Source organism: Pleurodeles waltl, chromosome 11 (genome assembly GCF_031143425.1).
Source record: "Pleurodeles waltl isolate 20211129_DDA chromosome 11, aPleWal1.hap1.20221129, whole genome shotgun sequence".
NCBI lineage: Eukaryota > Metazoa > Chordata > Amphibia > Caudata > Salamandridae > Pleurodeles > Pleurodeles waltl.
Window position 1 is genome coordinate 925,615,107 of NC_090450.1, and position 26,241 is coordinate 925,641,347.

The 26,241-nt window shown below is 43.5% G+C and overlaps 1 protein-coding gene across 4 annotated transcripts in view; it reads right to left on the bottom strand.

Annotated features, from left to right (window-relative positions):
* The window catches only part of MPHOSPH9 (M-phase phosphoprotein 9), a 311,640-nt gene that overhangs the window by 254,860 nt on the left and 30,539 nt on the right, over positions 1-26,241 (bottom strand). For all 4 annotated transcript variants that reach the window (XM_069214980.1, XM_069214979.1, XM_069214981.1 and 1 more), the window contains exons 3-4: positions 12,599-12,740; positions 1,408-1,497 (exon numbers count right to left, since the gene is read on the bottom strand). In XM_069214980.1, the coding sequence (XP_069071081.1) occupies positions 1,408-1,497; positions 12,599-12,740 (232 nt within the window). The remainder of the gene's footprint in view (positions 1-1,407; positions 1,498-12,598; positions 12,741-26,241) is intronic.

Sequence of the window (26,241 nt, forward strand, 5' to 3'; positions counted from 1 at the left end):
AAGATCCTTAATATCACATCTATTGAACATTTACAGCCGCCCTAACATACATGTTGGTCCATGAGTGCTTTCTAACTACATTTTATCGTTATGTGGGTAACTACTGGATTTCGGGGTACTTTCAATTTTAGCTATCTAGTGCTTGACTGATCGTCTCATATTCCCCAACTGCAAAATACGATGTCCAAGTACAGACAGCAACTTCTATCCAATTACGTCCTTACTGACTTGTAGAGATCTCTCCGCATTGATGATCGTTTCTACTCCTGCTACTCCACTACACGATTTGGAATAGTACACTTGCTAAATTACATTTCTCCTCCAGTTCCGGGAGGGAATGAAGATACATTTATTGAAGGAATACCTTGCCTGAAAGTAATTAGAGTCACTCACCCACCACCCAGCCACGCAGATTATGTGACGAATGGCTGTTCTGCTGATACATTTTAACTTCATTCCTCTTCTCCTGTAATGTTCTTTTGCTTTGCAGCTAGGTTTGCGGGTACTCACACACATATACAGTGACTCCAAGATCCAGTTTTTGTATAATGGTCTATAATAATCTCTCACTCATCCTATACTGAGCTCCACAGTTTCCCTTGAACAATATCTCTTCCCTTGACTGCATTAAATCTTAGTTATGCAATGTCTGGTCTCTATTACACGTTTGGCTAAACCGTCCTATGTTGTTCTACTTGTGCCTGGGGTATCAACCTTTATACAAATTTTAGTGTTGTCTGCAAAGAGGTAAATCATACACCTCCAGGCATGCTACACCTGTCGTTGATACAGACATAGCACTAATACTTATTGAATCACATTGGCCATTTCTCCAGAGACAGTTCTTTTATACCCAGTGCCTAGGTCTACTGTCACATCATGTTTTTGTGCTTTGAATTCAGTTGATCACCCTAAGGATACCTAACCTGAGCAGGAACACTCTCTCAAGGGGAGTGTCAAAGACATTGCTGCTCTAACACATTGCTTTATTTTAACGATATGCTGAATTATGGTAAATGTATGCTATGTTTATTATGTATATTACAAAATATTTATCTTGTGAAAATGAATCAGTAAAATGTTTACGATAACAAAAAACTAAATTGAGTACTAATATAACTAGCACAAGAGATGCTTCGATCTTTAGTGTTCATAAAAGGTGAGTAATTGAGGGCCATGAAGGATTTAGTCCTCGTCTTCAGCACATGGATTTTGTTTTCAAATTATCAGATTGTCTACTAAGATCAAATATGACAATGACCTTAAATACCGAAGTTTTAATGAAAAACATAAATGACCTTGTGTATACCAAGCAGGCAACCTCTACAAACCTGGATACGACCGTCATAAAGAATAAGAGACAAAAGATTCAGTTAAAAATGTTGCAACTCCAAGACAGTTCCTTACTTGGATTTGTTGGTGGAACTGCTCTTGCTGTGCAGTGATCTGTTCTTGACACTGCTTCTCCACCAAGCTGAACAGCTGTAACCACCTGGCCTGTTTAATGTAAAAAAAAAAAATATTACATGGTGCTTACAACTGCAGTTTCTGTAGTACTACCACTCTACTCCATACACAGGAGTCATGTAGTCCTTTAAAATTAACCAAGTTAGCTGTCAGCAAATATGCAGTCAGACTTCTTTTCACCCTCTAATTTGTAAACAGTATTGCACTGCTGACTAGTATGCCCTTTTCTTGTTTTTTGATACTTTATTTTGAGGTTTCCATATTTTTGATTTCTGTATAAGAATACTGTTGACTTATACATGCATAAATGGTGTGAGCAATGTGATGCAAACAACAGGAAGAGAGAGGGATGTACAATAATGATACCAATCAAAAGCATACAGCCAGGGGGCATCCCTGCCGAGTTTGGGACCACAGCACCCACCGGGGATAATATACTGCGTTAAATGTGGCCAATCACTGTCAAATAACCCTGACCCTTGAGATACGACTGCAGTGGACACATTGAACAGCTGTGATTACCCTAGTTATGAAAGTCTTTTTGCCCCTGCCCCCAGGGAGTGTCCTAACTGAAGATGGGCATGTTCTGGCAGTGGCGTTTGCCACCAGAAATGGAGAGCAGCTCTGCTGACTCCACAGTGGGGGAGGCAGAGTAGACAGTTCCCACACCCACTATTTGTTCTCTGTAGTGCAGCCATAACCAGACCGTCTTGGCAAGTAAAAAAAGAACACGCAACAACCCATGCAGTGGCTGCAGATAAGGGAATGAGGTCCAGCAAATTCTGAAATTTTGTGCAAAAATCAACAGAAAGTTTTTTTGCTGCACACGTCTCACATGAACACTCTATGAGCCACATTGTGAAGGGGCCCATTTAGAGTACCTATTCCTCAAACAAACCTACTGACAACACCGGCCTCATCCATCACGCTTCCTACGAATACTGCAATGGCAGTGGTGAGACAGAAGGCCCGGAAATTGCCTAAAATCAGGGACTCATTGGCCCCACATAATTCTGGAAAAATTAAAAAAAAAAAAAAAAAAAAAGAACACATTGAGAAGGTGCCTCCAAGTGAAATCTCAATGGATAAGCAGATGGAAAGCACTGATCTGCTCGTCTGCATCCTACAGCTCCTGGCAGAGTTGAAAAAGAAACCAAATGCTCCAACAGGACATCACTAAATACCTCCAGGATCTGGACTACTCACTGCATAAAGCACAGACACATTGGAGGGCCATGTAGAAATGACGATGTCTGGATAGCTTCATGTGCAGGATAATTTTGCTTAAGTAGAATAAATGTAGCAGACATCCAACTCGGTTGGATGCTTGAGAAAATTGACAACTGAGAAAACTCCAGACAAAGTAATAATATAGGCATGAGAGGACTCAGAGGTGCATTTAATACTGACTTGGAAACTTAAGTGTAAGCTCTCTTTCGCCATAGCCTACACGCACCAAATGACAAAGACGTTATTTCAGACAGAAAATATACATACATATATATATATATATATATATATATATATATATAAAATGCTAAAAAAGAAGAGGGAACTGGTAGTTCCCAAGTTTAGGTGGAGAGCAGCTCCAGTAAGGAGCACCCTGCAACACCAGCGACACTCTAGATTTGCTCACCTCAAATTTCTGTTTATCTAGAAAAGTTTTTAAGCATAGGATTGACATAGTGTCATTTCGCCGAGCTTTAAAATGACAAAAGTAATTTACTACTCCAGGCACAGTATTACAGCTTTGGACTGGTAACAAAGCAACATATATATACACACATATATATATATACACACATATCCACACACTGAAAAAAACTAATGTTACACAGATAGTTAGGAAATAGAATTTAAAAAAAAACATAGAAATTCACTTTAAAAAACAAAAGGTTACAGTGACGTTATAGTTAGACTCACATTTTAAACATCCCAAAGCATAGAAAGTCACCAGTTGTAGTTATTTATCTCACGTAACTATAACTCATGCTATAAGGTAACTATAACTAGCGCCCCTGGGAGGTGGTGATCCCTGGGGCTGTGGGTTTGGCGCGTGCCTCCCCCCCCCCCACCACATAATATTTGTGTAAAGCCCCAGGGAGGTGGCAGTCTCCGGGACAGCGGGGCCACCCCACATTAAATATATACGCCCCCAGGGCTTGGCCCACCCCGGAACTTCTGAATAACGAAGCGAGGGAGCCAGTGCTTTGGGTTTTTTTTTTTTTTTTTTACTTTTTGCCACAGTTTTGCGGTCCCTCTGGGACTCCACCACCAGAGCTAAGGGGTCGGGGTGACTGTACCATCATGGCCCTTTTCTTTATTTTTAACCTTTTTTGTGGGACTCGGCTGAAGCGGAGTCGTAAGATGGCTGCCAACACTTCCTTGTTGAAGTGTTGGCAGCCAATCTGATCTCAGTACGAGATCTGGAGATGTCACAAATGCTTTGCATCCCTATGTATACAAATTTGGATTTCTTTTAATTTCTCTAAAACTACTGAAAGGATTTACACCAAATAACAAGAAGGGCTCTTCCTGGACCAAGAGCTAGCTACCTTTCTGCCAAATGTGGTGTAATTCCGTCCAGTGGTTTCGGCGCGAACGCTGTTCAAAATCCTTATGGAAAAATAAATGGGGAAATGTGTTTTGGGAACCCCCACCCCCTTTTTCCTTTGCCCCCACTTGACAGATCACCCTGAAACTTTCCAGACAGCTGCTGAAGTAACCACTGTTGTTTTCTAGAAAGGTCCTAACTATAACTACCTAGTGGCAACTATATATAAATATGTAAAACAGAAAAGAGAACTCTGGGTAGTTCCCAAGTTTAGGTGGAAAGCAGCTCCTGTAAGGAGCACCCTGCAACACAAGTGACACTCTAGATTTGCTCACCTTAAATGTCTGTTTTTCTAGCAAAGTTTTTAAGCATAGAATTGGCAAAGTGCTATCCACGCCGAACTATAAAGGGACAATTATGTGTTTGCTGAATTTACTGTTAATGTCTTTAAGTTCTGGTTTTGTTATTTTCTATTTCTAATGATAAAGAGGAGCTCATGTTCTGAGAATTGTAGTCAGGGACTAACCACCATCTACCTTCCCTGTGGCCATTTATGATCTAGTTGTTTGCTCAAACACACAAGTCCACCATTACATACAAAATCTGGATTGGTGTATTAAAACAGAATGCTGGTTCAACACACTGGCATTTACCTAGTATTAACTGCTCCTCAGCTAGGCACTGCACTCACCTCACACCGACCTCCCTGACAAAAGGTACTAAAGATCTGAACCTAACAGACATTGAGATTCAAAGACAGAGGAGAAAGGAGCAGTTCCTTTATTTCTACTGCGCACAGAAGCCTACTAAAGAGATGCTACACTGCTACACAGAGAATGAAGACATTATAGGGGACATAGTGGGGTATGTCAGGGCAGTTATTACGTGTGAACTCGTATTTCTTACAAATGCACATACAAAGAGAACAAAACAGAAAAAAACTCTACTTAGAAGTCCAAATTTAGGGGGTTCAGCAACAACACAACATGACCATTCGCGTAAGGCCTACTGGGCTCTCATGAGAGTCAAAAGTGAACTGGAAGAGCGTCTGGTTATTTAATGAGCCTGCAAAATGTTCAATCTTAAGCAAAAATACTATGCACGAGGAGACGAGGCTAACCACTTGCTTGTCCAAAATATTCAGGAAGTTGCAAGACAGAAACTGCATAATGAAAGGTAAGAACTTGTTCTAGACTTGTTCCTGAGACATATGGCACATGACTCACCCTTATTACATCCCTTTACACATTTAAAAAAATAGAAGAACCACACATTAAATTCTACCTAACAAACGTCACATTTCACCTATTGATAAAGAGACATTATCCCAACTGGGTCAGCCTATCAACAAATCTGAAGTTACAGCAGCAATTCAAAGCTCACTACACAACCAAGCTTCAGATCCTTGTGGCTTTACCAATATGTTGTATAAATCCTATCAAGGATTTCAGATGGACCCACTGACTAAGGTATTCAGTTCTTTCCCACAAACTAGAAAGATTACATTAACGATAATTAAGTCAGAAAGGACCTTGATTCTGAAACTAGATAAGATTAATTGTAAATGTCAATCATATAGGTACTTAGCATCATTGAACAATGGCGTTAAAATATATACTAGGATACTAGCTTCACATCCTACCTCCATTTGACCCACTCTAATGTTAGCCTATCAGCCAGGGACAGAATCGATTTTGCTGTTAATATGATAAGACAAAGCAAGCTAAACAAATAATCCACGATGCTCTTATCACTAGACACTGAAAAAGCTTTTCATACAGTAAAGCGCCCTGTCCAAAACATGAAAGCATACATCTTAAAAAAACGACCTCGGACAGAAATCTAAAATAAAGATAAATGAAGAGTCCACTTTGCAAATATTATTAACCAGGAGACGTACATGCTCTCTTCACTCCTCGTTGTTCTGTCGCTTGCACCCTTTAAGCACACGATAACAGCTAACTCACACATGCAGGGCATCAAAACCAACAGTGTTCATTGTATATTCACAATGTTTGTAGCCAACATTCTCGGATTCTTAACTAACCCAGTCATCGCTGACATACTTACTAAAAGAAATGTAGCCTTTATTAATGGTTTCATGCCTTAAGGTCAATAACAGCAAAGCTGCTGAAATTGGAATTTCTGACTACCATAATAAGAACAAGGCATTATTGTCCATTAACGCCCTTCGTCATATCAACCAGGGGAGTGAAATTTTATAAAATATTTACTTGACCATACAACAGAATGCTTCTGAAATCCACTTGGCCCACACTGGATTGGTCATGATTACCTTACAAGAAACCTTGGGCTAGAGTAGAACAGAAAGTTCACATCTTCCATTACAATTAATGGCTTCCCCCGAAATGTGGGGGTGTGCCTCAGATTATAATAATATCAGAGATAATACTGCTCGAACACTGGGAAGCGGTGGTGAGGAGTGGACAAGTGTCTTCGTGTCCTTAGCCATTAACTCCCATTGTTTGAAATGCCAGATTCCCTTCTGAGATGTCCAACTGCATGTTCCAACTTTAGAGCAGAATCCCAACGAGGAATGGTCAGCACTAGGGAACAGACTTGCGAAATCATCAATATGTTCCCAACATAAAGAAAACTCATATAAGATCCTACTGAGATGGCATTTTACACCAGTAAAGTTGGAGTCAATACTTTGAGCCTCTAAACAATGTTGGAGAGGTAGGCAGGATTCGGGTACTTTTATATATATGTGGTGGAAATGTGTCCAAATATATAGGATAATGACAGTAAAAACTATCTAATACATAAGCCTGTCATCTGACCCCTTGGTGACAATGCTTGGTTACTTTGAAAGTGTCTTACTCAGTCACAACCACCAGGGGCAAAGTAATCACACACATGCTCCTAGTAGTAAGACTATCAATCGCTCAGCAGAGGAAATCGCACAACACTCAACCTTGGAGCATGTGGTGGGACAAACTCGGTAATATTTGTACTATGAAAATGTTAACAGCAAGAGATCCATTTTAATGTCGGAAAGTTCAAAAAAACGAACAAGAAGCAGCTTGAGAGAATGATCCGGTTCCTGAAGTGGCAGCCCCGTCTGGCCCTAAAATCATAAGTTACCCGAGACTGGAAAGAATATGCTTCATCCATGTTTCTTTTAAAGGACGATTGCATGGCAACCACAGCGTTTTCAGTGTTCACAGTGAAGCTTACTACCCCCAGGGTGAGCTGTTGGTGGAGATACAATTATGAAGTCATGCTTTTAACAATAAAAATGTGTTTAAAAAACAAAAGCAAAGATCACTCCTTCCACCTCCCCATGACATTTTTTGAGATCCCAGAGGAGAAACCCCCAACCCCCTACAGAGATGGAGGTGAACCATAGCTGCTTTGCACAAAGCTACATTCTGTGACGTCCACTCCCTTTATGTGATGAACATAAGCTGTAGCCAGAAGACCGAGGAGATGTATGGGGAGACGCAAGATTGCCCTACATACACAAAATGGCACAGTACGGAAGACACTCGGTCCCTCATTACGAGTCTGACGGTCCTAGGACCGCCAGACTCGCATTGGCAGTCGGACCACCACCAATGTGACGGTTCAGCCTCCACATTACAACCGTGGCGAAAGCGCCACGGTTGGACCTCCAGCACCACCACATTTGCACCAGCCAATGGTGCCTGTGGTCTGAATCCACCAGGGCAGCACTGCTAGCAGCGCTGCCCTGGGGTTTACAAACCCCATGTCAGCCAGCTTTTGCATGGCGGTTCCACCACCATGCAAAGACTAGCGGAAACAGCGTGCTGTGCACACCTGCACTGCCCATGTACTTGGCATGGGCAGTGCAGGGGCCCCCATGGGCAGCCCTGTTATGCTTTTCCCTGTCTGATTTATAGGCAGTGAAAAGCGCGACAGGTGCTATCGCTCCTGATGCACCACATCATTGCCACCAGCTCTATTACGAGCTGGCGTCAATGTTGTGGGTAGTTTCCCGCTGGGCCAGCGGGCAGAAACGCTGTTTCCGCCTGCAGGCCCAGCGGGAAACTTGTAATAGAGCCAACGGGCGGAATACCGAACTGGCAGTCTTCCGGATGCGTGAGTTTGGGGGGAGCCCACCAAACTCGTAATGAGGCCCTCAATGTTGTCTTTCCCTTCAGTTTATACTCCTCAAGACAGACAAAAAACAAGTTGTTGAGAGTTTGCACTGTTGGAGAAGCATTTTTTTTTTTTAACTGGAGTTGTCTTTCAGACCACATTGTAAGCAGAATGTGCGTCTTAATCGGAATGCTCGATAGGTGTAGTGTGCAGTGACATACATAGACGAAAGCAGCTGGTTCGGGTAAACGCAGTTTACATAAATGACAACAGAAACTGAAGACAACATCCTGCCATTATCTAAATGTGTTTTCATCACAAGTTGCAATTTATGAGCTTTGTCCATTTTAAAAGGCAGTGCGTCCTCCATGAAAGAACAACGCTTATTGAAGCGAACATTCAGTCAGCTACTTGAGGCGATGTCACTCTCGGCCTATTGAGATTACCCGAGTTGATGTGGGTCTCTCATAGAAGGCAAACAGCCACCTTGTAAACCGGTGCAGACAACACCATATTTAAATGATGATAACCCCAAGGTTTACAAAAACGAAAGAAACTTAAAAGTAAAGAACAAAATATGGAGAGTCTGTCTATGCTTAAACCTTTCCTGCACTGGCCCTTTAAATTCGGAGCGGTTTCCGGGGCGTTTGCTGGATCGTGAATGATTTAATGATTTGACGGGTGGGCCACCTGCGGTGAATGCCCTACTTTCCAAAGTATCCGCAGGAGAGACGGCACTGCGGCGTCCGTGGCTCAGGGAGAAACCTAATCGCGCCGAACGGCACGTCTTCGCAGTCACGCGACACGATGTGGCCTAGCAGTTTGGGCTGAGGCGTTCCCCTCGGGGCGGGAGGGAAGCAAGATTAATCAGCAAATGGCTGCGGGTCCCTGCCTGTGCAGGCACCACGTGCAGAAACATGCCCTGGAAGCATCCAGGTAAATGACCAGGGTTTGGAAGCTCCATCCTCATGTCCTAGAGCTTTGTGCACACCGGTCTTGTACTACACCTTCCTACAACTGAGAGACCAGCTGGCTCACTCTTCAAGGATCACTTCACTCGTCAATAAGGAGCATTCCAGATGCCACTGACCACTGTGGCCCAATACAAAAGAGGCTGCCCCGATGCGCTCCCAGTGATGCACAATCCCAAGGGCCGTTTCCATTCCTGGAAACGCATATAAGGCTACTCTTGTAGAAGGGTGGGGAAGGGAAATAACCAGTGCTTAATCTGTGCTTGTTGTTTCCGGTGCTCAGCACCGGCACTTATTTGTGAGGGCCGGGGCTTATTCTTATGCCTCAAGCTTTTTGCTGCGAGCAAAAGACACATATGTGAAAGACGGAAGAAGGAAAAACTATAAAGCGTCACAAAGGGAGAAAGTAGAAAGTTGCAGGATGAGCTGAAAGTGCAGGGGTGGCCATAAGTGGATTGAAGAGGCCCGAGATGGCTTCAGGAATACCTGTCTCAGTATTCAGTGCGGGCAGATGTAATTACAGCAGCCTCGTGTTTAAGAGAAGGGCTTTGAGCACCGGCACCTCTTAATTTACAAATTAAGCACTGGAAATAACATTCCAATATCCCACAGGGATGTAAGGTAAGATGGTCACTCTGCTCCACAGAAAACGATTTCCCTATGGAGAAAAAAGTTTCCAACAAGCGCCCAGCAGATTACCCATCCTATAGGCAATCCGGAGGAGTGTGCGTGGAAAAATAGGAGAACGCAGGTATATTTACAGTTCACCTACAGTTCCATACACATTCCAGATCTCCCTGAATCCTCAAAAGCAGAAAACCTAAGCGCTCTTCAGTCTGAAATCCACGATACAAAGATTTCTGTCTTTTCGACAAAACGTTTGAAAATCTGGCCCTCCGTCGTTCTGTCATATGAAGACAATATTTTAAGAAGATTGGGCCCTAACCTCCCCCTCTCCCCGTGCAGTAGTTCTGAGCCCTGATTTTTGGGTAGGGGGGATCTGCTTGCAGCTTCGGCAATTCTTCGGGCTCCAGTACGCTTTCTGCTTCTCGCACTCTCTTTCTTGACAGAGCCCATAGTCAATTCTGGCACAAGCTCCCTACACAGCCATGTACAGCCAAATTCCCCTTTTTACTCCCACCCATTATCTTTAACACGCTAATATAGGATCTGAAAGGATTTAAGCTAGTACAAAGGTGGGATTAGTGTATTTTAAGATTTTGTTTAAATAGCGCCAAGACGGGCATTTTCCATCTTAAGAAATGCCCGAACAGCACATCATGAGGTCCACAACCCTGCAATGGCACAAGGTGAATAAACAAGAATTCATATGCCTATGCTATTTTTACAAAACTGGAGATGGATAGTAAAGGGCAGTTCGATTTATATGATTTTATTCGTACAGCTTTGAAACAACTGAAGTTGAATAAAAAGGATATGGCAGCAGGCTCCTTGTTGGTTCACGTAGAAGGTGCCTAAAGAAACAGATATGGATGGAAGCCGAACCACTAATTTGATTTGGACCAATGTAGACAGTTCAAATGGTTGGACCAGATTTGTGTCAGCGAAGTACCCAGTTCTTCCTCAAAGCTGTTCTAGGGCCTGCGGTCAGACCACTTATTTGAACTGTAAGTCGTAGAGCTTCTTTTACAGGGAAAAAGCCATATATCTTGGATGAGAGGATCTACAGAGGTGTTGTAACAGTGCTTAATTTGTTTAAAAAAAAAAAAAGTGCCAGGGTCTTTGTCAGGAGGCCACTGCAGCTTGTACCTCCCATTGCCCCTGCCACGTTGGCAATGTCAGCACAACTACTGACAATCACACTCCTACACGTGCGACAATTCAGAATTTTAATATATTTAAAAAATGACTAATACCTGCCAACCAAGGTCCTCTTAGATTCGGGTGTCAGGTATTAGTCATTTTTAATGTATATAAGAATTATTAAACAATGGTGAATGTGCTCATCACAAAATTAGACAAACAGCGCTACCATGTGGTGAACTGTCATAGTTGCCGATGTTAACAATTAAGTGCCAGTGCCGAGCATGGGAAACCACCGGCTCTAATTAAGCAACGAGTTGTACTTTATGTTTTGGGGAGAGTGCAGAGTGTAACGTGTTATTTTCATATATTGCACTGAAGGAGCCATATTGCACGTATATTAATATTAAATCCCCGTTTGGTTGCTGTAATAGAAGACTACAGAGAATAGTAGTAGTAGTAGTAGTAGTAGAGAAGCTATGTACAATTAGTGAATTTGAACTCTGTCATGTGCACTGTAAGGTTTACATCTTTTACTTCTTTTTTGTAATATAATTTTGGGATGTACTATGTGATGGTGATCATTCATTATCTTTCATCTGTGTCTCCGCAGAGGCACATGCTGTACCAATAAATAAAAAACAAGCGTACACATTTTTTACTAGGACAGCAATATGACCAACACATGGAACAGAGGATTGGGTAAAGTGTCACTGGAAAGATGGAACAGAAACATGTATGGGAGGAAACAACAGCTTCAGTTGGCAACAGACATTTTAGTGTCTGAAATCGATATTAACCAATTTCAATGGGCAGCTGAAGCAAGGAAACTCTAACTCAAAGGTGCTATGAACGTCAAGGAAGATGGGATCCGTGACATGTTTTCAGGATATCCACAGCAGATACATATACCTACAAATAAACAAAATAGAAATAATGTACGTAGTTAGCCCGAAAATCTGACATGGATCACCACCTTGTAGCTCAAAGAGGGCCAAACCGTGCTCATAGTATAGTAGAAAGGACACAGTCTTATCAGGGATGAGATGAATAGAGTGAGATTCCAGGTAATGCAGGCCTAAACACCAGGTTTTAGATGCAGAGATAACACGAACCGTTATCCATATCTAGATTTCAATCTCCCTATTACGAGGTTTCAACCATGCGGACTTGGAATTACTGGGTTCTGATCCGCATGGATATATATTCCCCATTCCGGGGACTATTCTGCTTCCACTTTTACCTGCTCCCCATCCTCCAGCAGGGGGTGGTACTGAGATGGGCCTGTACTTGTGCCCTCAAATCCTGGCTACCCTGCACTAGATTTTACTGACTGGTAAAACGGGCCTTGATATCTTGCGCCCAGTAACTCCGGGTCCAAAAAACCTAGAACTTTTGATCGGTCGGAGCGCTATCTAACCAGGGATACCGCTCCGCCCAATCTGTAATCAGTTCCTATAAGGGCTTATCATATTACTAATCATGTATTTTTAGACAGCATTTGCTATCAAGGGTTTACCATTCTGTAGCGCTGGAAATACATTTTACTATTATCCAACTCCTACACTACTTCATGGATGGTCGTGCCAGGTTTGAAAACGGTGATCTATGTTACACACAGTTTTCAGAAGAAAATTCTTAACTCTCAGAGCCAACTCAGGAGTGACAGTCTCGTTAGAAACAAAAGGTTTCCTATCACATTCACTTGAATCAAGCACACCCTTTCCATAGCATTGGTGAGAATACAATACCGTACCTCACAGTTCTTCCAGATTTCAGAGTCGGTCCTTCCACTTGTCTGCAAATCTTGCATGAAGGCGGCAAGCAGTTCAACAGACCCCGGCAAGGAGGGCGAGGACGCATCGCCCGAGGCGCGCTGCAATCCAGGGGCTTCATTTCTGGCCAAAATATAGCACAAAACAGACATTTATTAAAGGAAACATAATGTGTATTCAAAGCAGAAACACGCCGTGCTGGGGTCTTTGAGAAAAGTAATGATGTGAAGAAACAAAAAGATGAGTTTGGAAAGGACCACCACGCGCCTAAGGTATAGGGTGACCAGACGTCCCGGATTTCCCCGGACAGTCCCGGTGTCCAGACGCTTCTCTTAATTTTAAACAATTGTCCCAGTTTTTGGGACAAAGGTCAGATCATTACATAAATGTCCCGGTTTTTGGGAGAAATGTCAGATTATCTAAGGAAGCATAAATTAAAGGTATGCTCTCCTTTAACAGACGCCTCCAAAGTATGCAATAATTAAAGTAATGTATCTGTTACTGTCTGCTCCCAGTAGAGAGACAGAGTGGGGAAGCAGAGAGAGGTGGGCGGGGGTGTGTTGGGGTGCAAGGAGGGAGGTCAAGTCATAGCTAATTTTATATGTGTAGTCTTGTAAATGTGTGTGTGTGTGTGTGTATATATATATATATATATATATATATATATATATATATATATATATATATTCAAAAAACAAGATTCTCTTTCTGTTTTAGCAAGAGAAAACCGCACTCTGTCGTTGTGCCAAAAATACCTTAACTTTTAATACATTAGTGAGATCATAAACAAACAAACAGGAATCCCCTGACGCGTTTCGGTCTCACCAGACCTTGTTCACAGGTGGACCTGTGAACAAGGTCTGGTGAGACCGAAACGCGTCAGGGGATTCCTGTTTGTTTGTTTATGATCTCACTAATGTATTAAAAGTTAAGGTATTTTTGGCACAACGACAGAGTGCGGTTTTCTCTTGCTAAAACAGAAAGAGAATCTTGTTTTTTGAAAATATGGTTGTCCTGCCTCAAACCAGCACCACCGGAGAATTAAGTGCGCCGTAACACGCAGATCAGGACATCTTTTCTTTCATATATATATATATATATATATATATAAATAAATAGGCAAACATTCACAAAGCTACACAAAAAACGGGACATGCCAGATATAAAAGTGAGAGTAAAGTCACTAGTCCTTCTTTTATGTCTGACCTATCCGGGTTTTTGCTCCTCAAAATCTGGTCACCCTACCAAGTGCCTGAGAGTAGGCAGAGAAGTGGGCAGAGTGGAAAGGCATGAAATACTGCATCAAAACCTACGATTCACTCAGCTGCATCGATTTGCTTCCTCAGCCATCGGGCGAAGGGCAGAACCGGGAGGTAACAAATCTAAGCATCGTCTTCACATAAGCATTGGCAAAGTTAATAGGTTTCGCCCTTCCAATCTCCATCATCTTTCTCATTTTTTTTTTTTTTTTAACATGTTGAACAGCGGTATATCTGGATAAGCGTCATAGCGCTTTTTTTGCCACAAAATATAGGAATAACCAGTACACTTTCTGTACTCCTTGCGCGGTCCATGAGTGTGCGTGAAGAGTTCAGAGTTGCTATAAGACTATGTTAGAACATCATTTACTCAGTCCTGGTCATTTCCTTTGGAAAATATTGCATTCTGGGACCTGTAGTCTCTCTTTGCTTCGATTGAATTTACTGAACTAAAAATACACCACATGAAATGGTCTGTGGAAAGAAAGTATAGACTCAACAGACCTCCGTGTCATCCTGACTTTCAGCGATATAAAAACTCTATGAAGGAAAGCGTTCCCGAAGTTTTGCGAATGCACCACAATGCTGCCTGGGCGTACACCCCCCGAGTATGCTTTTTGAATTGTAGTCTAAATATGTGGGTGTAATGTGTGTATACTTATTGCATAAGTAAAGTGGAAGCACGGACACTATGCATCTAAACTCTCGTGATCCACATGTAAGGTATGTAGGCCTAAGTCTACTTTAACACATTAAAAGGTTTGTGAATCAGCCACTTACATTTGCGTCTTGACAGAATTCAGGTACACTCTAGTCTGAGGATTACCCACCAGAACACCATTTATAGAAGGATTCAAGCTCTCTGACGGCATCCACTCATTGGTTGTGTAGTTTTATTTTATACTGAGGCATTTGTGAAGTGTAAACCGAACCCCATGAGGCAGTGAATCGCCGTATATGCCAACAGAGTATGCAGCCAGGATCTGGGGACATGCAGCTACGTTTACAATGGGAAGTGAGGGCCCTGAGTGCGTAAAATACCGAAGGGATAAAATAAATAATACACAGAGAAGAGGTAGTGTGGACGCTCCAGGACAGCACGAATATTGTGAAAAGGGCTTTTTTAGACCTTCTTTGGACTGCAGCCCTGAATTGCAAGTCTGAGATGCAAAGAAAGGTGGTTCCAGAGTCCTGGTTCACAACGAGAGAAAGCCTGCTGGATTCATCTGTGATATACCCATTCATCATTGGAAGGGTTGCCACCTTGTTCCATATCATTAAGGTGCCAGGTTCCCAGACCTACACCTTCATTTGTAAACCTAATTCATTCAAGGAGTTTTGGTCTTGGCTTACTCAGGTCAACGATTTGTACCAGAAAACTCCAGAAAGGGGAAAATAGTGATCAGATGAAATTCAGCAAAGTGGCAACGCTATCCCTTACAAACCAGACACATGATATCCTTCTAGCATGCAGCAACATGATAAAACAAATGTTCACATCAGCAGACAGTACAAAAGGAAACAGAACAGTAAATATGTTACCATAACAATATACCCAAAAGAGACAAAGTATTTTATTATTTGTAATATTTATATAGTGCCTACTACCCGTGTGTGGGGCGATGAAACCCTGCCTACCCATGGGTAGCAGGCAAGTTGCCCTCTGGGGCTTGCATTTGCTTTTAGTATATGATCAGAAATTACATCATACAACTGGTTAAAGGAGTCACACATGCACTGTGGGTGTCCTTGAACAAGTAAACAATTCATTACATTAAACTTAAACAGTGCTATTTTACTTACAATGAGTAAAACAAAACTACAAGTCCCAGTGTGCAACGTGGTGTTAGCTACGAAGACATCGTTAGCTGAGGTTGTCAAACCACATGGGACGCATCTATTTTCACATAATTATCAATAAATCAATATTTGTAAAGCACGGCTACTCACCCATGAGGTTCTCAAGGTGCTGTGTGTGTGGGGGGGGGGGGGGTGCTCATCCGAAGAGCCACGTCTTGAGTTCTTCCTGAAGATGGTGAGTGACGGCTTTGTCTGAGGTGCAGGGGGAGGATGTTCCAGCTCTTTGCTGCACTGTAGGTGAAAGGATCGTCCTCCGGCAGTGGTTTTGTGGATGCGAGGGATGGTGGCCAGGGCCATCTGGGTGGAGTGGAGGGATCTGGCGAGGGTGTGGAAGGAGACGCAGTGGTTCAGGTAGGCTGGTCCTGCGTTGTGTATGGCCTTGTTCGTGTGGGTGAAAATCTTGAAGGTGATTTGCTTCTAGACCGGTAGCCAGTGGACGGTCCTCGGGTGTTGGGAAATGTGTTCTCTGCGAGGGAGGTCCAGGAAGAGTCTGGTGGCGTATTCTGGATGAGTTGTAGTTTTTTGATGTTTCTAGTTGAGGTGCCGGCGTAGAGGGCGCTGCCGAGCTTGCTAATGACTAAGCATGGGTGACTGCTGCGACAGTCTGCTGGGATCCATCTGAAGATCTTCTGAAGTTTGCGGAGTGTGTGCCAGCAGGAGGAGGCGACAGAGTTTACCTGGCGGGTCATGGATAGGGAGTCGAGGATGATTCCTAAGTTGCGGGTGTGCTCATTCGGTGCGGGGGGGGGGCACTAAGGGATGTGGGCCACCAGGAGTCTTCCCAAGCTGAGGAGGCGTTTCCGAAGAGGATGAGCTCAGTCCTGTTAAGTTTGAGGCAGCTTTCTCTCATCCAGGTTGCGACGGCTTCCATTCCTGAGTGGAAGTTCCTTTTGGCCGTGTCCGGGTCTTCGGTGAGGGAAATGATGAGTTCTGTGTCATCGGCATATGACACAATGTTCATACCATGACTTCCGACAATGGCAGCGAGAGGGGCCACGTATACGTTGAACAGTGTTGGACTCAGTGAGGATCCTTGGGGGACTCCACAGTTGACTCCTGTGGGTCAGGAAGTGTAGGGCAGGAGTCTGACCCTCTGCGTTCTCCTGGAGGGGAAGGAGTGGATCCATTCTAGGGCTCTTCTGGGGATTCCTTTGTCGTGGAGTCTGGAGCGCAGAGTGCTGTGGGAGAGTGTGTCGAAGGCTGCTGAGAGGTCGAGGAGTACGAGTGCTGCAGTGTGGCCGCAGTCTAGGAGTAATCGGATGTCGTTGGTGGCTGCGAGGATCCATATCCTATCCAACATATCCACCCCCTATACGGACAATCTGGTGCCAGGACTCAGCTTTTCTCAGATGGTATTTGGACTATATTTTGAGATGTTTTAAACGTTTCAAGACTAGTTAACAGGGACATGGCATCGAATGGTTTGATCAGTCTGAGAGGCTGATGTCTAGTGGAAAGACTGGCGGTTTGGGACCCTGAAGACCAGAGCTTTAATCCTAGCATCACTTGTTTGAATGCATCTGGGCGAAGCACACTTTATCGGAAAATGTGGGGGTGCGCCTAAACTCTATATGAGCATTCATTTTAAGTGCTATTCAAAACCCACATAGCGATAACCAAAGCGACAGGAAACTTTCTTTAGAATACAAAAAAAACACTTACCTGTCAGAGCTAGGAGAAGAGCAGATACGAATTAACACTTAACAAGTTCCAGTGAGAGTTGGGGCCGCTGTGATGAGGAGGGTGAAAGGAGGAGCAGATTTGATCAGAGCAGGAGAGGTGATGCTTCTGTTCCCGGGTTTCAGGTACACCATCTGCCTGCATGACCCCGAACTCCTCTGCACGAGGAGATGCTGAAAGAGCTGCAGCTAGGCAGTGCTTTCCCGCTCTCTCCCTGTCACCGTTCCTGAGAACCAGTAGGCGGGTTAACCCCCGCAGCACCCGTCCCGTTCCTTACACCCCGCAGCCACGCCCTGCAGTGATGTTCAAGGCCAGACTGGCTGGACCGGGCATCAAGCGTTTCGAGTGGCATCGCTTGAAGGGGGGTATATTTGTCTGTATTTGGGGTGTTGCACCCTCCTAATAAATGTCTATAGTCTAGTGCAGGGGCTTCTCATCGAGTATGCTAAAGTGTCTGTCAGATTTTTCCAAGAATTTTTATACACAGACAAAAACGTACACACACACCTTCTATTTGGAAAGACTTAAAAATGTTGGTTATTTCACAAAATAATGTGCTTTCTCTCACTTACATACATGCCAACACCCCCGATTGAGGCGGGACGCTACCAATTTCAAGGCTAGTCTCCCCCATCCCGATCCCTGCATTCAGGAACCCGACTCAGAATTTTGTAAAATTAGCAAAAATAGTTTGTCACGCACGCTCTAATCTCCCCCTCCATCAATTACCTCAGACATCAATGGTTAACGCTTTGTCCTTAATTTTTGGATTGGGGAGATTAGAGCATGTGACAAGCTTCAACAGTTTATTTTTGGCAGTTTTACAAACAGCAAACAAAAACAGAGTTTAGAACTCTGTTTTTTTTGCTCTATGTTATTAAACTGCTAAAAATGAAATGCTGATTGTCTGTCACCATACATGCCAACAGGTTCGATTCAGGCAGATGTCAGTGGAAAAAAAAACATTCTCCCGATTATTATTTTTTAAATCTCCAACCTGCCAGCTCTAAAATGTTGACATATATGCACTTAGTGTCCCTCTCGTGCCCTGCTTGTCGTATAACGTACTTTAACATTATATGCCAGCGAGATTGTCGGGACATCTGAAGCTCACTCCGCCCCCAATCTTACTGACCAAGCTACGCCACTGCGTTTCCCCGGGAGGCTGGAAAGTGAGTGGGGGTCGCTTTTGTTACTTGGGGCCGGTTTTGTAGTAGTGCAGCAGTTTTAAAAACACTAGGGAGTTCCTTATATATCAGCAGTTTTCAGGCAACAATGAAAGTGCCAAGATAACTGGTGATTAATGTACCTGCCGGAGAGAGATCGGGGTTTTGTCTTCTGGCAGTTTTGACTCATCTAAGGTAGAGCAGAAGATTAATATGCCAGCTGCAAAGAACGTCTTCTATACAGATCACAGAACAGTATTTCATGTGCAATGCTCAGTGGGATACTGCTTTTGTCACAGAGCTCCTTCTATTACTGTGCAGTTCATAAATTACAATCATAATCTAGCACAGTGAGTTATGAACTGCTTTCAAAGAGATGCATGCAAACTGCATGGTACAGGTTAGAAAGTTGTTTTTTCTCCCCAGTCTTTGATTATCCTAATTTTGCCCTACAGGGTTTGTTTGGATAGAAATAAATTAGTAAAGCCAACCCTAACAACAGTGTAACGTTCAGAATCCTGAGTTTATGCTCCCCCAGACCAAGGACTATTGAAAACTTTATATACACTGACTTAAACACATATGATTAATTGTCTCTGTGTGTGTGATGTAAAGTGTTCCAACATCCCCACGCTGGTAAGAGAGGCGCTATAAAACAAGTTAAATACTTGTGAAAGAGGAGCTATGGAGAGATGAGAGGGTTTGTTAGAAGGTGGTGGTGAGGGAATCATTGAAGTGCCCCAATAAAGATTGCTGTAGCCTGGTGCACTCTAAGGTCATCATTTACTATGCCTTAAAAATGAATACAATTGAATACATAATGAAAAATGTGTTGGAGAATGCATAATTTTTGCCATTTTGTCCCAAATTTTAATTGGGGGGTGAACCCTTCAAGCCCCTTTGAAGTCGTCAGGCTTACCCGATGTGCACCCTATAGGGACGGTCTGATAAAATTTGCCAGCGCTGCTTTGGGTTCCCAGTCTAGCCCTGGTAATGTTCTTAGAGTGTGCCTGCTGAGGGCTGGCACCTCACTGCCAGATGGGAAGACACTGGCTAACCTCTGTGTGAGGGAAGGCGGCAGCCCTCTGTGAAATCTCCCCCATATCCAGACATTTCCCTTTTTTCAGGTTGCCACTAATGTCTTGTTGTTTTTATCTGCTGGTGCGGGCATGGGCCACAGAGCGACACGGGGGAAGAGAGGTTTGACATTTTGACTATGTATATAAGTGCTTATATTACAAGGAGATTATTAAGAAGTAAACACAGACCCTCCAGGTGAGTATATCCAGATTTATTGTAGACATGACCTGAGCGTGGTTCTTCCTCTCCAATCAGTCACCAAGTGACTCAAATGAAATCCATGCAATCAGTCCAATCAACACAAGAATGTTAGCACAGAACGATTCTGTCTTGAAGACATAACACATTCTATTCTCTTCTATGAACACAATTAAAATGACAAAATAAACAGAATAAAACAAAACATATAAAATACAATTTTGAGATATACCAGAGATCCCAAATTATTCTCACATATTCACATAGATATGCTGGAGGAAGTCTGACCCTCTGTTCCCTCATCATAAAATTATCACCTGAAGCGGAAACATCCCATACCCCAACTGGTTCATAAACTGCTCCCTGTTCCCTGGGCTGACAAATCACTCGATCATCCATCAACATGAAACTACTGCAACCTTTGTCCTCCTGACTTACACACCTTCCCCCTTTTTGGTAGAGGGCAACCTGAGTACAATGCCACCTTTCACCATTTGCCAACACAACATAAAGTTTATGCACTTTTTTAGCGGGAAGGGACCTTTAAATTTAGAAAGCCTCCCCATCACTCCCCCACCCATGTGCACGTTTCAGATTACTTTAACCAATTCTCCAATAGAAACACTGTTACTTCTTCTATACACTCTTCTCTTGTCACTTTCATTCCTTTGTTCTATGTCTTGGTCACCTCTCGCTTCTCATGCCTCAACGACCATTTTCCTCACCCAAGTAGACACCAATTTTGTATTTGGCTTCCATCCACTCATGTACATGAAAGGAACTCTTCCTGTCACATTATGACTTGCAGTACGATAGGCCCAAACCAGATCATTCACCAACTCCTTAACATACATCTCACTGGTCACTCCTCTTGAATGGTCCCTATAACCATCCTATTGGCCCTCTTCAAAGAACCATTAGCTTGTGGGTTATACAAAGCAATCCTAGTATGACTAATGCCACAGGAAGATAAATACTCCATCTCTCGAGGTCAACTGGGTACCATTATCTGTTACAAGAACAGAGGGATAACACTCCTCCCTAAACACTTCATCCATAGCTAACATTGTAGTTAACACTATCTTTCTAAAAAGACTTTACAGCTAACCACGTAGGGTGCACTTCAACCAGTACCAAGGCATACTTAAATTTTCTTTTAAGACATGATAGTGGATCAATGAAATCTAACATTATGCCAAATCACACCTGAATCATTTACACCTCCCACCTGGGACTGCGACCCCACTCTCAGTCTTTTCTCACTCTCTTTACACTCCGTACATCGTTCTTCCCTTTCTGACACTCCACAATCTATCCCAGACCACTAAACTTCTTCTTTACGTCTCCTTGTAGTTAAAGTTTGACCGAGATGCCCCTCATGGGATAAGGTAATGATCTACGTAACCCACTAGGAGGCACAAACCTATTTGGTTCCTCCTTCCCCCACATCTTGATGGTTTACGGCCAGGAAGAGATCTCTGATGAAAGTTTGACTATAAGGACCCCCTGCCTCCTTACCTGGAGCTCTAAATAGGATGCTACTGAAGAAATGCTAACAGAGACCAAATGGGTAGGTAAGTATGGCACATATGAGTATGGTGAATGGAAATTTCACAATTTAATGCACACAAAGAAGATGCCAACAGGATCCTAGAGTGGTCCTGATGAAAGCCAAGTAGCTCAGAAAGGCACTGGTTCGATGGTTGAAACATGTTGACCCAGATACAGAGGATACTAATTTCCGTAGTGCATCCCCACCTGCTTTTAACTCCGTCAGGGTGCCCTTTGAAAATAAAATTAACCCTCAGTACACGCTAGACTATTTTAAAACTAGACTCCCACCCAATAACTAGGGGTGGACGGTGAACTCTGCTCTGCTGGCAGAGTTGACATAGCAGCAGTTTTAGTTCAGCAAAATAAATCCACCACCCACTGGCAGAGCAGAGCTCACTGGTGCGCAGCTCACCCACACTTTTGTAAAAACTGGTATGTCAAAATGGCCATCTTTTGCCTGAATTGAGTCCTAATGCACTAAGTGGAAACCCGCACTGGGTGTCAAGCCTCTCTCTGGAATTGTGCTGGGCTCTATACTTTCGGTTCCAGCTTGGAGGTGACCTGTGCTGTCACTGTCGGTCATGGCGCTGTGCTTGAGCTGCCTAAGAGCGCTGCGGCTTCTGAGCTCCCGCGGGGTGGGGGTCCACTCCCCTCTAGCAATCGCAGACCCCGCTGGTATTCCGCAGCCTTGTCCACCACACACCATCCGCAGGCCGCCGGGTGAGAGCTGGAGGACGAGGACCGCAATGTGTGTGAGAAGATGACAGAGTGTGTTCCTGATGTCACACACGGCCTGCATTGCAAGTGTGACCTCATCCGATACATGTCACATGACTTGCTTTAGTACATCTGTGACGTACAGCCAGTTGTCACATCCTTTTCTACAGTAAGCTTTCTATACTATCTCATGTCACCAAGATAGCACTGCACCTTAATGGGCATTTCTTCACAACCAAATGTGCCCTTGGAGTTGTAGTCCTGGTTCACTTCCGCTAATCATAATAAACAATGATTTTTTTTTTTTTTTTTAAGGAAAGCCTAGGACTGGTGAGTTGTGACACTGCCCTTAGTGATTGTAGGACCGGGTGGCATTCTGTGGAATTTCAAAGAGTTTTTAGATAACGCTGCAGAATTCCATGGGGTAGAACTCAGTGAGCTCTGCCCGCTCCTACCAATAACCAAAGAGCTACCTTGGGTACCAATGCCGAGCCCGTCCATAAAACTGGGTACCTGGACAAGTACTCTGGGATAAAGCATGCCACTTGGAATCCCAGTGGGTGAGAGTCCTTTCAATACCAAAGAGTCATCCCTTGGGCTGGGACGGAGAGATACGCTAAGCATGGCAGCGGTTCCCTCTTGTTTTTGTATAAATTCCTGTAGATTAGTCATTTGGGTCAATGATAAACTACTACCTCCAAGTACTTGAAGGTATAGTTTGTAACGCAAACAGACTAAGGAGGCATGTAGAAAGCACAGCTCCTCAGAGTTTTAAAAATCAGTATGGTCACAAAAGCTCATGGGAAACCAGTGATGACTGATCTGTATAGTGGCCAGTTCTTCAAAGCAAGACCAATCTCAGATTCCAAGATGCCACCCTCACACTAATAGCCATACGGACATTTTTTTTAGGCTGCGGCAAAAAATAGACACAGGTTTTGAAGCAAGGTCATGAGATGTTGGCACACTCCATGACAAAGCTCACTCACACTGGCAAATATTATGCTCCTCTGAGGGACCACTCCAATCACTTCAGTCTTGCTGCATTAACTTTCTCTCTCATGCACTCAAACTACAAAAATGTGTTATTGAGATGAGGGGTGTGGTGAGGATTACTGAACAGTGTCTTGAACAGCTAATTTACCTTCTGCCTTCCATGAGAAAGTTATAAACTTCCTCACCAAAGGTAAACTAGCTGCCTTTTATTCTAGCTTAATTGTGACAAGGTTGCTCATGAGTGATTAGGCTGAATGGAAAAGGAGATGAAGGCCAATTTTGCTGGTGTTTAACAGGTAAAACCTGGCTACCTTTTCTAGGATGGTGATAAATAATTTGAGTCGCTTTTCACTGTGGAATATTTCTATCAGATTTCTAGCTGAGGGGGTAAGTAAGGTGTGTCAAGTTTGTTGTGGGTAGTTAAGCACAGGGATGTGAAAGCTTTTCAGTGTCAGCTAGCAGTAAGGCAATCAGATTTCAGAGAGTGGAGATGGAAGGACAAAGCTGGAAAATGGGAAGCAGATTTCAATGTTGTTGCTATAAAGGTGGTAGCAAAATCAAGGAAGATGTGATCTTGCTGAAGGCAGTGGCATAAAGTGTACAAATGAGGAGATTCAAGCCTAAGTCAGAGGACTTAGGTAAACGTGTAAGTGAGGAGTAGGATCAATACAGTAATACTGAGAAGATATGTTAAGCTAGATAGGAGGAGACTCTTTCAATTCCAGAACCAGCAATGATTAGAGGAGGTGCCCAGCATGGTGGTATGATCTGCGGTGTTGAAAGCAGCTGCACAACTGAGAGAAATGATGATGGGAGAGTACTATTTGAGGTAAGTAGATGTAATGAAGTTGGCACACAGTCATAAAACAATCTTGGCAGAGGGGAGTGTACAGCCAAGAGAGTAGAAAGGATTTGTAGGTCCTGAGACGAGATATAAAATAAGTCACTTGAAGATAGGTATTCATCCCTTCTTAAGCAAAAAAGAAGTACGTAAAATGGGCTATAGTTTCCAAGAGATGAGGTATCAGCCAAATGTTTCCTGAGGAGAAGGACAACAAAAACAGACATGAAGTGGGAGGACCAGGAATGGAATGCATAGATGTCAAGAAGAATAGGAACAATGGTTTACCTCAGAAAGTTCTGCTCGAGTGTTTGGGAGTAGAGGGGATGTTCGGTGTACAGAAGACAGACTAGTGGTGTGAAGAGGCGTGCAAAGGTGAAGGAAGAGTGTTGGGTGAACAGCAGAGAACTCAAAGTGAGCTGAATCTGTGCAGCTTTTTAAAAGAAATGTGCAGCTATGTCATTTGCAGTGAGTGAAGACAGTAATGCAGTCTGCTGGCAAATGAGGAGGTAGGGAACATAGGCTAATGGGGGAGAGGCAGTGAGGGAGGAATGAGATGAGTAGATGAAAACAGAGTGTCATCTAAATATGTGGAATGTATACATTTATTTATTCAAAGTGATTTTCAGTTAGTGTAGACTGAAGTTACAGCTTAAGGTACAGTGGCGGGAGAAGTTCAGCAATTGCTCAACAATTATTCAGGCTAGGTGTTGCAGGTGTGGATCAGAGGAATGTACGTAGACCCTGGTAAGGTTTTGGCAGCAGATTGATTTGTTGGCATCTAGTGCTGTAATGTCTGTGGCCTTGTCTGTGGCCTTCTAATCAGCCAGGTATTAGCCCCAGGGACAGCTTTCCCAGAACTGGTTTAGAGTGACCTCTGGGGTGGGGCTGTGAACATCCTCTTTTAAATTAAAGTGCCCAATCCTGCTTGACAGTTCTGCTGGTGTTTGACATATAACATCTAGCTGCTGAAAGCCCAGCTTTGATTTTATCAGACTTCTATCTCAGCATTGGTCTCTCTCTCTCTCTCTCTCTCTCTCACACACACACACACACACACACACATAGATCAAATGAGAGGTCAAAGCCCCAAACCTCAATAAATCTTTCCTGCTATGTCAAATGGATGAGGAGCATTGTCAAAGCCAGAGTTCACTTCCTAGACCTCAACAAAATATTAGTAGTAATGTTTGGAGTTGGACACAATATTCCAAATGAAACTTCCAGCCACAGACAGCAATCAAGATGAGTGCTCTGGATACAACCTTCAGGGCTGACCACAAAGCTCTGTATGCACCGAATCAGTGATGTGCATGCTGGATTGTTGCATCACAAATTTTCTTTTGGGACTTATAGGTCCCTTTCTCTGCACCCAGGCGTTCCACTTGAGTCTCAGGGAAACTGTCATGCTTTTTACCCTCTTTCAAATCATTGATATTAGGACTCCAAGATGCTACATGCAAGAGAATCATGAACTGTTGCTGCCTGTTTAAGTGTTCTGTGTATTAGGAAACTTGCACTATTGCTCTCCATGATGTACTTGCTCTATTTTGTGTGAGAGAAACTGGAACTGCTGCAGGTGTAATGGGTGCATTTCATGCTGCTTTACAGACAGGCTTTGATCATGTAAAACTCTGCATGTGAACAAGTGAACCAAAGAAGTAAACATGGGCAGGAGAAGACCTGGTGTCGGACTGGTATCACTGCAGCTGTGGTCTTTAACCTGAAGTGATAAGGTCAGCCCAGCCCCTACAGCACACAACTATGGGCACTGCTGTGGCGCCCGCTTACACCACATGGCACCAGATGGATATTATTCATTGTCTGGACAGATTTCTGATGTACTCTATGGTCACCTTATCTTTAACATGGCCAGCCAAGGGTTGGGGAAGAACAATCCCAAGCATTGCAAAAATGGAGAAATTCTGACAGAACGGGGGGGGGGGGGATGGGTGGAATTTGCAAGAAATTTGCTCTAGTGCAGGTCCCCAATCTACTCATCAGTGATTCACTGTTGAAGACAGGACCTAGGCATACTGGGCAGGATTCACACCTTAACCAGAAGAGAGGAATGGGAGAAGGGTACAGCACCAGCAAGGGGAAATGTTTTTTAAAGAGAACCACCTAGTCAGCTTATGGATGCTCATGAAGGGAGAGAGGCAGATGTATCTGGGCAACTTTTCTCTATCACAGACAAGTGCGGTAAGTTCTTAGAAGGCTGGTGATGGAAATAAACAACTACATGGTGCTAACCATTTTTTCTCTTTCACCGG